General features: G+C 28.7%; 2 protein-coding genes and 1 non-coding gene across 4 annotated transcripts in view; 1 reads left to right on the top strand and 2 right to left on the bottom strand.

Moving 5' to 3' along the window:
- The window catches only part of LOC122513619, a 46,682-nt gene that overhangs the window by 20,549 nt on the left and 12,481 nt on the right, over positions 1 to 13,652 (bottom strand). The window lies entirely within an intron of this gene.
- On the top strand, positions 1,727 to 2,574 carry LOC122513620 (uncharacterized protein DDB_G0290301-like). The gene has a single exon (XM_043630053.1). The coding sequence runs from the start codon at positions 2,010 to 2,012 to the stop codon at positions 2,475 to 2,477; it is 468 nt and encodes a 155-aa protein (XP_043485988.1). The 5' UTR covers positions 1,727 to 2,009; the 3' UTR covers positions 2,478 to 2,574.
- On the bottom strand, positions 11,943 to 12,160 carry LOC122513633. Its single transcript, XR_006302810.1, has one exon. It is a non-coding gene; the product is annotated as a small nucleolar RNA U3 (small nucleolar RNA).

The following is a 13,652-nucleotide window of genomic DNA, read 5'->3' as shown; positions in this document are numbered from 1 at the left end:
TAGTTGCCACGTCATAACACAAATAAATCATCACAAAATACGTTATCAAAAAGATTTAAAGTTTCAATTCTGGATTTTGTCTGTTTGAATTACTATGTATAATAAATTCAAAAGATATACAAATTTGTTATTCATCGTTAATTTTTGAAATAAGGGAACATATAAATAATTAATTCTTTTCTTATATTTACAAAAATAAGAATAATTTTTTACATTTTCCTTTTTAAGAAAAATTTTTTAAGTTTACGAAAGCATGAAATCGTCAACAATTACAGATTAGAAACCGTTGACATTTCACGACGCTTAAATTTCAAACAATTTAAAATTTGTTTATAACGTTCGGTCAAATTGATTGCTCGACCAAGGACATATGATCAGTACTTATTGTTAATAAAATATCCTATCCTCCTCTTTATTTAAGCAGATTAATGATACTCTACATATAAATATAGAGTAGATAAACATTTCTCAGAACGTTAGAATATCGGTTAAATTGAAATATTTTTATTTTAGTAAATGCAGATCTTAAAACAATATTCTAACTCATTTACGTCAATTCTTCCCTATAACAATACATAAATATAAATCAAGTATATCTAAATATAAAAATTGTGTGACAGTTATTCCAGAAAAATTACTTCGAAATTAATTACGAAAACAAAAAAGTTTTTATTGGTGAAAGCGTAGCAAAAGACACGGGAAAAGAATTTCAAGTCAATTTTATTGCTAAGAAAGTAGAAAGATTTTGTTTGTTTTTGAAATATAAAGCGCAATGGAAAATTTATCTCCGTACACATCTAAAGCTCTGAAACATATGAACAGATTCAAACCGTTAGTTGACAATATACCCGATTGGCTAAATACATTTGAATATTTAATCGTTTTTTTTGGACTGAAAGAAGAAGAAAAGACTCCTTTCTTTCTAGATATGATACAAAGTCGTGCTTATGAAGACGTTGCACTTAACTGCGGTTCTTCTAACCCCGTGCATCTTCCATACTCAGTGTCACATTACGCCGAACCGAGCAGCCCACCGCACGAGATAAAATTATTTATATAGGAATTGTATGGGCATAAAGAATTCTAAAGGTGTTGATAATCTAAAGATAAACCAAAATAAATAGGTAATATTTTCTAAAAGCTTAGGTTATAGGCGATAGAAATAATTCTAAGATATTCGGTCTCCTCAAAAGAAAGGGTCTCATGCTCGATCCCCCTTATGTAAACAAATGCAAGTTTAAACGGGTAAAATTCCGATAGCTGTGAAAGATACTCTCTCGCTAAGGCGTTACAGGCGTTAAAAGAAAGAAATAGCGATGACCAATAGGGAATCTGTGATTTAATAAGAAACGCCCTGTAGGATAAAGAGAGTCCTTCCCCTCCCATTATGTGCAGGGAATAAGAGACGGATACCTGACCGGAATAGAGGAGTAATATTGAAAGTTATATAGGCTTATATAGAGAGTTAGATAAAGAGTGATATACAGTGATAGATGCATATAAGTACGAATAATTTATAATAAGCCTGAAGTCAGTAAGTGTTTAAGTCTTAAGTGCGATTATATATATATAAAGAGAGTTTTTTACTTGTATTTGTTCTATTTTCTTGGGTTTTGTTAAAATATATGATCCATATTTTGTACTACTTCGTCAAAACTGTTATTCACCCCGACCTTTAATGGAACACTCAGAGCTGTTATCTAAGTTCTGTCTACTTTTCTCGTGGCGACGAGGACGTTGTTTGGCAATGTCTCGTTTTTACAATCGAGATCAAATGCCCTACGAAACTGTGACTCAGTTTGCTGACGCTTTAAAAATCCTAATTGTTGAATGCTGTTTTCGCAATCAGGAAAAGAAAGGTTTTATTCAAAAAGTTTAGCTTTGGGATAAAAAGTCAAAAAACTAAAGATAAGATCAAAGAATTCGAAATAAGAGAAAATTCAGAAAAAGAGTACGAAGAATTATTTGAACGTGCTATTGTAATCGCCCAAGAAATTGAATGTGAAGAGATGCTCGAACGTGGAGAGACGCAAGAAAGTGAAGAGACGCACGAATCTGAAGAGGCGCACGAATCTGAAGAGGCGCACGAATCTAAAGAGACGGACAAATCTGAAGAGGTGCACGAATCTAAAGAGACGGACAAATCTGAAGAGACGCAAGAATGTGAAGAGGCGCACGAATCTAAAGAGACGGACAAATCTAAAGAGACGCAAGAATGTGAAGAGACGCACGAATCTGAAGAGACGGACAAATCTGAAGAGACGGACAAATCTGAAGAGACGCAAGAATGTGAAGAGACGAACGAATCTGAAGAGGCGCACGAATCTAAAGAGACGGACAAATCTGAAGAGGCGCACGAATCTAAAGAGACGCACGAATCTGAAGAGACGGACAAATCTGAAGAGACGCAAGAATGTGAAGAGACGCACGAATCTGAAGAGACGCACGAATCTGAAGAGGCGCACGAATCTGAATAGACGGACAAATCTGAAGAGACGCAAGAATGTGAAGAGACGCACGAATCTGAAGAGGAGTACGATCTAAACAGAAGGACAAATCTGAAGAGACGCAAGATTGAATAGTAACTCGCCAAAGGTTTCATAGACAATACAACAATACAAGCCAGATAAGCAAACCTTTTAGAAGTTATTCGCGAATTAATAATTTTGTTGACATCACAGTTTTTTGAAGATAATGTAATTATTCAAGAACGTCACAACACTGGAGAGCATCCTTTCCAAGCAAAAGAAGTTTTTATGACTAGTCAAGAGTTACATAGGTTATGTTAAGGAACATTGTACAACTCTTTATAAAATATAACAGTTAAATTAAAAGAGACAATCGACCGTCAAAACTGCATTTTATTTTGCAGAAAAGAATTCCACATACTAATGTAATGATTCGATAATTTATTTGGCTTTACTCGCATGGTGTTCAATTTTATTACTAATTATATATAAATTTGTTATTAACAGTAAACGTTCGAGAGATGATAATATAAAATAGGTAATTTTTCCTTTGTAGTATTTTTATTTTTATTTTTAATAGCGTTTCATATAAAAACAAAATTAATTTTGTATATCTATGTAGAGATTTCTGTAGCAAGCGTACCTGCTTAATTATTTTGTTTGTCAGAAATCAAATCATTTATTGTTATAAAAAATGTCTAATTAGAAATTGAGAAAGTTAAGCGAAAGAAACCTGTTCTAAGATAACAACGTCAACGATCTTATTTATCTTACAAATACGATACATTGACATTAATCGTTCAATTTTGTCTTTGTTTAAATTCGCAATATTTAACAAACTATTTATAATACTTACAATCTGTCATGTTTGTATCTTATTCTAAAATTTCACAATTTGAGTTATAATTTTTGTAATTTTTTTTTCTGTTAACATTAAGCTTATTTTTTAAGAGTTTTCTACTTTCAGTAGAATACTGCGTTCGTTTTCTTGTGTATAAATGTAAAATAAATATTTCAAATAAAACACATTAATGCTCTTATTCGAAAAATATTACTTCGAGAAACATTCCCAAAACTTTAATGTGCTCATTGGTGGAAGGTAAGAAAAAGACCTACAAAAGAACCTCTAATCTATTTTTTAGTGTCAGAAAAAATAGAAAAATATGATCTGTTTTGGAAATACTTGGGACAATGAAGAGGCCGGCAAATTAATATCTCAATAAATTACCACTAAACTATCGAAATTTAAGATATACTTATTCCTATCGTGAGCGGTCAATTGATAGCATTTAAAAAAAACATATATTTTCCTATAGAATAAGATTTTAATTGGATAGTGAACAATATACCTTATTTTATTTAGAAATGAATAATGTGCGTTTCATGCGTTTTCACGAAATATTTTACAAATTATAGGATTTTTACAGATTACCACATCTTTACAAATTACAGGACGCGGTCATTTGATTGGTCATGGTACGTTTAGTGTTAATCATATCCACAAATTCGATACGAAAAACAAACTCTTTAATATATAGCTAACTACTTTTAGTATTTAGTTAATGTTTTTTAGGTAACATATGATTAAAAAGTTTGTCATTTTTTAAATATAGACATGGTCGAATAGTGAAAGACAATACAACTTCAAAATATTAAAGAACAATGCATAACTCATAAATAATGCTTTAGACTACAGCTACAGTATAATTGCGAATTCTAATAAAAACAAATGAAAATAAATTCTGTAGGAAAGCAACGTCAAACAGAAAACACTACATAACCTCTACAAAAATGATTGTGAAATTAATATCAAAAAACGCATGAATTTGAATTAGTCTGACGAGTACAAAGAGGCCACGATTGACAAATAAATTTAAACTATTCTGCAGATTTTAATTTTGTCAAAATTCGTGTTCACTGTAAACGTATCAAACAGGTTTAACGTCAAATATTCTGCGATTGCCACGACACCTAGGTGTGAACGAATCTTTACACTGAACAACTTTTCTTACAAATCCCTAGACTTTAAGGGGTTAAAGATCTAGACTTCAAAACATATTTTGGTATTGTGTAACTGAAGAAGTTAGAGTTGAACTGAGAAGTAGAGTTATCATCGTTTATTCTCATTTCTCTTCCGATCGTACCAGTGAACGTAACATTTTTTTGTTTTAATCATCTGAATATATTTTCTGCATAAATATTATTACCGCGAAAAGTATACTGATTTAATAATATATTGTTTTCAATACATTATAAATCAGTACTGAGGATAGGATAAAGATTTTAATATTTTATCGAAGTATATTATAAAAGTGTAAAGTGTATGTTTGTTAAACAGAAGATCGAACCTGCATTCTGATCCATCTATTAACGTGATATAAAATATAGAAAGCTCTTATTTGTTTATAAAATGTGTTCAGAGCATAAAAAGATGGCATTAAAATATCTAGGTCCTAAAATTCTGAAAAAGTTCAATCCGGATTGTATGACTTTTCTTGTATGGCAAAATAGCTTTGAGTTTTTAGTTGATACACTCAAAGTACCAGACGATAAAAAATCTTATTTCTTATTAAATATGATAGAATCTTCGGCTATTAAAAAGATTCAAAGAAGAGTTGGTCTTATCAACCTTTTAAGCCTTTCATACGATACGCTTATGTATAAAATGGAGGAAATATTTTCAAACTATCAAAATGAGTTTGCGGCAAGGTTTCGGTTTGATTGGCGAGATCAAATTAAAGGCGAGTCCGTAAGAGAATATGCCAAAGCTTTAATACAATTAATTGTTAAATGCAATTATGGTTCTAGAACAAGCTTTAACTTAATTCATCGATTCTTAATTGGGCTCAGAAATAAAGAAGCTCAAAGTAAATTACTAAAAATTAACAAATTATCGTTCAATAAAGCAGTATATTTGGCCGAACGCATGGAATTTCATGAGAGATCGTTTAATACGCTATAAATTAGATGAAATGGACTACAAACAACTCGAAAATACAGAAACATAGAACGGACAAGCAGAGATGTCAAAAAACATTCAAGAACCAGTAGTTTTATAATCACTAATTTTATAAAAATAATCGAATAAACAATAAATGTCGACAAATAATAGGATCCCCTATGAGCAGAGCAAATTTTCATAACTTATAAGAATTTCTGTATATAGTTTGACAGAGTACATAACACTTGCGTTGTTATCTATAACAAAAAAATGCAGTACGTTTTCACGGTGATTTAAAATTCAAATTTTATATGTTATTTATTTGAAATTCTTTGTTAAATTTAAAAAAAAAAAAAAAACTTCAAATTGCTCTTTGGTTTCTTGATAATTATTTTCATTATTTTGTATAATTTACCGAAGACAAAAAAATATTTTATTTCTGATATTTTTGTAAAGATTGACGCAGCAAATAACTCTGCTTTGGTATTAACGTTAATTTTCGTCAACGGACAAATTTGTAATAATTGATAAGCTATTTATTGTGCTAGGTAATATTGATACTTGAACAAAGGACTCATGAGACTAGCTGAGTAGTTTGTTGATACTTTTCTGTTTTATGTAAATATGACTGATTTAGAATAGGGAATCGATCAGCATGTGTAAAATATCTTAGATTACAGATTGATTGTTCGTATTCTTCCTTTCTTATAAATATGACACTTTGGTTTAAAAATTTCTCTACCCTTACAGTTATCTCAATCTTATATTAACACATGTATGTCAAAAAAATTATTTTAAATTGAAAATATGGAATTTTTACATTGAAAATAATTTTTAAGGATTTGACAACCTAAAATTATAATGTGGCTAAGATGTGTAAATGTAAGATCTTAGCGTATTATTTAAGGTTGTGAAATTTTCTACTAAAAGTATAAATTGTTAAAAATATTAAGATTGTAATAACTCGAACCGTCATATGAACTGTTAGATGGATGCTTTGGGTTTGCAAGTTTTGCCTACCCTCCAACATCTAATTGCGCATTTCAATGATTTATGTATCTGAGGATTTTGTTGGTTAACACTAAAATTATGTTAGAAATGTGATTGTTGCAATTTTTAGCAATGTTTTATTTGTTTACACAAATTTTCTCCGATATTCTTATAAAAGAAATTAAACACAATTTAATAATTAAATTGTTTTTACCAAAGCGAAATGCAAGTGAAAAATAACGTAAAAGATAACATCTTTATATTTCAAAAAATGTTTAATCTGGTTGAAATATTAAGAAATCTCTTCAATTATTTCGTTTGTTTTAAATCTTATAGTTTGACTTTGTTGTATTGAATTTTTGTTAATGAATTGCACGAAAAAAAAAAAGACAATATGCTTACATTTAGTTAAGAATCTCTCAAATCATTATCCCATCCCGTATAATGTTTTTTGATTAACATTTTAATTCATTAAAATACTTCTGCTATTATTCATATAAAAATATCATCGTATGATTATTCATCTAAAAATTAATTTCAGTTTCATTCTATATTTATATCAATTTATCAATGAAAATTTATTTCTTTGCAAGCACTAGACGATAGATAAATTTAATTACACTATTTTGCGAATACTTTGGAAATTCGTCATAAGATTAAAAAGAATCTATAGATACAAGAAATACTACGCACACATTGATATCATATTTATTATTTCTTTTTATTCGTCCATTTTCGTGTCCACTTCGTTTTCAATTCGTCCACTTTCCACGTTTGAATATTTTCAATTAATTCAAAGTGAAAAAATGGCAAAAAATTATGCAAATCAGTGGCAATCAAATACTAATTTTCAATTTTTTTTGAAGAAAATGAGGTTCACATAGAAGAGACATATATAAAATAAGTAAATTCTCTGTGCGATTGATTTCAGATAAAAATTGCGGCCTTCAACATGTACACAAACTGCTCAGTCGGGTGGCGACCTACAATGCTCGGCAGTTGATATTTTCGTTATTTTTCCAGGAAAATCTTGGAAAATATCAAAATATATTCTCAAATATATGTGTAAAATGACTTCATGATATCAATAAATTATACATATATCTTATGTGTTAAAAAAATTCATGAAAATCACTGTAGAAACGCTGTCCTACACCTATCTACCCCTTTAAAATAATCAGTTAATTCTTTGACTGGACACTAGATGGCCGTTACTCGAAAGTAAAATAGTACATTACGATCTATATATTCGATTTGAGAACAGTATAAAATTCAAGATTAAAATTCACAGGATTAGTTCTGATGAATAACTTCATCATTGGTAAGAATTAATCTGAACTGTAAATATGATGGTTAGTTCTAACTCTATTTTTTGATCCGGGAGGAAGACAATGCAGAATTCGGTTAAAACGTTATGATTTTTGGTCATTGATGATCATTCGTACTATTTATTTGGTAAAGGGGATTAACGGGGGAAGCTGAGTTTTCTGGAGTAAATAAAGTAAATGTATAATAAAGAAAACTTGAAAGAATTTTTTAAAATTAATTGTTTACTAGTATTTCATAATAAATATAACATTTTTTCAAACCAATTTTTAAGTCTCAAGATGAGATTAGTTTCATTACACAGCTGTCTCAATACTTTTAATAAAATTATTATCATAGATTGATACTATATATATATTAAATAATTGTTTTATTATATAGTAGGATAGATAGGTTTAGTTAAAATAATATATATGTAATAATATAACAAATATAATTGTAAAATATAAATATTTATATAATGTAATAAATAAGTAGCTATATTTAATTAAGTAATTGTTTAAAAAATATGATAACGATGTTAATTGGTACGTTTAGAATGTTATTAAGGATGAGGGCTAAAGTTTTCGTACATTAACACATTCAACTGCACTTTATTTTTATTAATATATTTGTTAAATTAATATATTCTGATATGTGCCGATGGTCTCATTAATCCTCTCGCTACGAACGGTGACTACTATAGTCACCAACATCATGCTCTGTACGAACGGAGGGGGGTGCGGTGATTATAGTCACCCGTGATGTTTCGTGAATAGAGTATGTATATTTGTTATCGTCATGGTTATTACTCGTAATTGTTTTGCACTTTGTGCACACTTTAAAACATTTCATCCAAAAGAAAAAAAAATTATATTATTAAAAGTTATATTTTCTAATTGCATTATGAGATATATAATATTTTCATCTTTTCTTTTCTACGGTTGACTACAGATGTTTCAAAAGCTCCTTATTTGGCCTTTTGTTGAACTTTTATCAATGAAAACTATGTACTTTTTGTTATGTATTTCTAAATCGTATTAAGACCTTGATACTTTTTCGTCACTAATTTCTTGTGTGTGTAAGGTAAGATATTAGATCAACGTACTTTTAATGTAATTATTAACAAAGTATATGTTGATAATTATCATAAACACATTGATAGGTTGATTATTGTTCTGTGATACCCACTTTAAATTTATTTCACTGACGAATTTGAAGTATCACTAAGGATTTGAAAAAAAAGACCGAGTTAACTTGAAAAATGTGTTTTTTAAACAACACAAATTGACGGTACAAGTGGTAAAATAACATTTTGAATATTGAAAAAGAAAATTGTGGAAAAAACATTTTATAGAGCATTAGGGTCAGATACCTGACGCAACCCTAAGAGAAATGGTTGGAGGATGCATTTAGAAGAAAGCAATAAAGATACAGAAGTAGAGATTTGAACAAAAATGCTGTTAAGACAGAGAAAGCGTTAGATTAAGAAAGGAGATAAAAACTAATAAAAAATAAGATAAAGTTAATATGTTAATATAATAAACCAATGCGCAACGAAATATTTAAGGAGTGAAGGAAAAAGACATGCTATGCTAGTACAATGTAGAAGATTTATCTATATTTAGAAAAACATAACATTGACGTCAAGATGGCAATAAACAACAACAAAACTATGTCAGTCGACTTTGGTTAGGGTTTAAATTCGTCATATTAAACGTACTGTTTATTATGTTTGTTAGCAGTAATATTGATTTCTGTAGCGAAGACATATTTTCTCTGAATAACTTTCCTTGTCTTGTTAGTCGATATTAAAGTTTTATTAGATAGTCGATTAACGTTCGTCAAATAATCAAGACACTGGTCGAAACTTTTGTATCATTAATCTGGTTAACATTTCACTTTTGATAAATCAATTCTCCATCTTAATTACGAAACTAAGATTTTTCTTTTCTATATAAAATTAGGAAAGATATTTCTAAACATAACGCCTTGATATTTTGTTCTTTTTTTGTTATAAATCAATTTCAAAATACAGTACGAAAAGTAAAGTGTTAAGTTGTGAAAGTGAAACGAAAAACCGGACAAAGAAATTCCATCAGGTCATCTACTCACGTGTATAAAATATAAAAAGTTTATAATTTTTCTTAATAAATGATGTCAACCATAACGGATGATATTGAGCTAATGCAATCTTCAATATATGATTTCCTCCAAAAGTTTGATCCATATTCGATGGACTTTCTTAAATGGCTAAATCACTTTGAATATTTAATCGATTTTTTAGAAATACCAGATGATAGAAAGACTCGTCTTTTGTTAAATATGATAAAAATTTATCCTTCTTTTTCCATTTTAAAAAAATTAATTTCTCAAGAAATTGAAAGTATTTCATACGATATACTTATATCTATATTAATTAATACATATTCGATTTATCTAGGACGGTTAGCGGATCGGTATCGTTTTGATAATCGATATCAATTTCATTGCGAGTCCGCAAGACATTATGCCGATGTTTTAACGAAGTTAATTACTAAATGCGATTTAGATTATGACATAACCTCACTCTTACTCGATCGATTCATTATGGGCCTAAGAAGTGATTTAGCTAAAAAAAAATTAATACAAATGCGACAATTAACGTTGGATATTGCTATAAATTTGGCCGAGAGCTACGAAAATCTTGAGAAAAATTATAATGTCGCTATAAAAATAGCTAAAGAATACTACGGGCACCGAAGTCATTACCTTTATTCATAACAGAGATAAAAAGAAGCGTACGAAAAAGTTGCGTTTTCATGTATAAAAAAAAAAGAAGAAGTTATTATATATATAAAGTAAGAACTGCTTTTTTTTCCTGGATCAATATTGTTATTATTTTGTATAACTTATTAAAAAATAAAATTTTGTTTCGGATATTTTTGCAGGAACTGACGTAGCAAGTGGTCCTGCTTAGAAATTTTTACTTATTTTTGTAATTTATACTTGAGGTACTAGACAAACAAAGCGTGAAATGATATTTCGGAAGATTAAAGAGAGAAAAAGACAAACAAGAGTAAAGCTTTTCCCGTTAATTTTCGTTAATGTTTAAATTTGTAATCAATACTTCATAATCTATTTACAGTGCTCGATGATATTGATACTTGAATCAAGGACTCATGAAAGACGCAAACATGTGCTTATTACTTTTAATTTCAATGTATAATAAATAAAATATATGAATGCAAGATAATAGGGCAGTATTTCAAGTCGTGCAATCTTCTATTTAAAGTATTAATGTTAAAACTAATAAAAATATAAAAACTTGAATTGTTACCTAACTGGATAGATGAAATGCTGATTTAATCTCTATTCTTTCAGATTTTTTGCTTTGCTTAGCCAAATCTATCCTTTAATATTTTATTTTATTTCTCGTTGATTATTTCAATGAATTTTTTAACATAAGGATTTAGTTAGTTATCGCTGGAATTAGTTCAGAAATTCAATTTCTGCAGATCTTGGGAATTTTTTATTTAAAAAGTATCATTGATTTTTTAACAAAATACTTTAAACAAAATTACAAAATAAATTTTTCTTACCAGAGTTCAATCCAGTGTGAGTAACATGACAATTTCCTTAGGAAAAAAATAAATACATGCGTGCAGTTCACACGCGGTAGAAGTGAAACACACCTTCATAAAACTAAACCTCTGTCGAATTCCAAATACATTCGTTTTTAAACATTTTCATTATTTTTTCAGAATAGCATTTGTATTTTGGAGGAATGCATGTTTTTTATATAATAGTCTTTTTTTTATACTTTGTCCTGTTTGAGGTAGCAGTGCGAAGTTGCAGTATTTGTTCAAGATATATATTATTTAAATAATAATACACACGAGTTCACAGCGAGTTAATACAAAAACTAATGACAAAAATTCGGATAATAAGATTTTAATGTTATTTTTCTATGATTGATTGACTGATTGATAATAAAAGTAATATTTTATACTGAATACAAATTATATGTGAAATAATGTGACAAATGAGGAGAATATATGAAGTGACGATACCCGTAATTTCCGAATATCGATACTCTTGCCCGTCTTTTACTTTTCCTTATCTTTTAAAGGAATCCCAAAACTTAATAAAAGGAGCTCCCTTTCATTGTTCTCTTAATCAGCCGATCGCTTGTGTATGTATGCATATTTGTGTACGTATACGCAGTATTGATCTTAATTTTGAATATTTTTTTAATATCTACTCAGAAAGCTCTGCTTCCCGTAGCTCCCTCTACCGAGTAAAAGGAGTGAACGATCATCGGTGACTAGAATCTTGACGTTAAAGCCAAGATTCTAAATCGTCCTCACGCTCAAGGAAGAGAACTACAACTCGTCATCGTAGTTGCATCGACTCAGCTTTACGCTAAGCAGTTTTGAAGATATACTACAGAAATGATCCTGTGAAGTATGATATTAATTATCAGTGGTGCCCGAATCCTATATGTATACCATAATGTACTATTTTACTTGCGAGAAGCGGCAAATGGTATTTTGCCATCTAGTTGCCGATAAAACAATTAACTGATTTTAAAATTTGTATTTTAACCAATGATAGGGATCTTAATCGTATTGCAAATAAATGTAAACTATTGAATGCTCGTCTAACCTCCAAAGTTTATCGAAATTCCCAAAACTTTAAAAAGTACGAACGAAATATGTATTTTATAGTATTTTTTGTATTTTTATATATTTATATATGTTTCTTTTTAGTTTTAATATTTATGTATGCATTTATGTATATATACATGGTTTTATGAGTGAATAATATATGTGCGTGTATTTTACCATGGTTGATCAAAATCACTTATCTTACAAGGGGACCTTACACTTAGTCCGACACGGATTTTAACGAGCTTTGGTATATTAGTAGTATACTTTGAGATTGTTACCGTGGTAAAGTATTTTGTCCTAACGCTCAACCATTTTTGAGAAAAAAGCTTTTGAAGTTTTGGTTTTTGTTGTATACATGTTTATATTACCTTAAATTGTACCGTATTATAAATGGCGTGCTAGCGTATCTAGTAGCGTTCTCGCTTCTCGTGTCGCTAGTTAGTGTTCGATCCTTCATGGGGCAAGTTTTTTTTAATAATTTTTTTCTGTCTTTTTTCAAATTATTTTTTCATATTTTTTAATTTTCAAATATATACAGGAAAGAAAAAATTATTTATTATAAAAAAATTAGAAATAATAAATTTTTTCACATCTTGCGAAAATAATAAAGGAAAAGTTTATCCTTGAATTACAGTTAATATTTTATTTTTTAACAGGTATATGAAAATAGACAAATAAAGATTTATCTCTCGTGAAGATTGTATCAAAATACAATCAATAGTCCATCATCAGTTGTCATAAAAAATTTTTCATAAAATGATTCGATATGCATGGTACGCTTTGAAATTATTAAAACCAAATAAAAGAGAAATATTTTTAAATGTTAATCAAGTTTGTTTTTCAACAATTCTTTTAAAAAATCGTTGTTCATGTAACAAGTCATCTTTTATTAATTGCGCGAGATGTGAAAAAATTAATTGTTTTTAATGCTTTTACGAGAACTATCACTCTGGAACCTGCGTTTAATAAATAATAATAAATGTACAATAAATGTTAAAACTCATGGATATAAAAAAATTATACATGAAATTGTTAATGATTAGAATATATACGATTGTTATATTTGTTAGTATATATTGAAGATTTATCTATTTTTATATATCTTTTAAAAAATAAAATGTTAACTAATAATTAAAGTAATTCAAGTAATCAATTTTTTTTTATTATTTGCGCAAGATTTTAAAAAATTTTTTATTTCTAATTTTTCTGTAATAAATAATTTTCTCTTTCCTGCATATATTTAAAAATTAAGAAATATGAAAAAAAAATTAGAAAACAGATAGAAAAAAAATTATT

This window comes from Polistes fuscatus, unplaced genomic scaffold (assembly GCF_010416935.1).
Source record: "Polistes fuscatus isolate 324 unplaced genomic scaffold, CU_Pfus_HIC Scaffold12, whole genome shotgun sequence".
Taxonomy (NCBI): Eukaryota; Metazoa; Arthropoda; class Insecta; order Hymenoptera; family Vespidae; genus Polistes; species Polistes fuscatus.
This window is presented reverse-complemented; position numbering and strand designations above follow the sequence as displayed.

Bases quoted from the DNA above. Each gene is read 5' to 3' on its own strand.
- LOC122513620 (XM_043630053.1), top strand. From the start codon at position 2,010: ATGCTCGAACGTGGAGAGACGCAAGAAAGTGAAGAGACGCACGAATCT.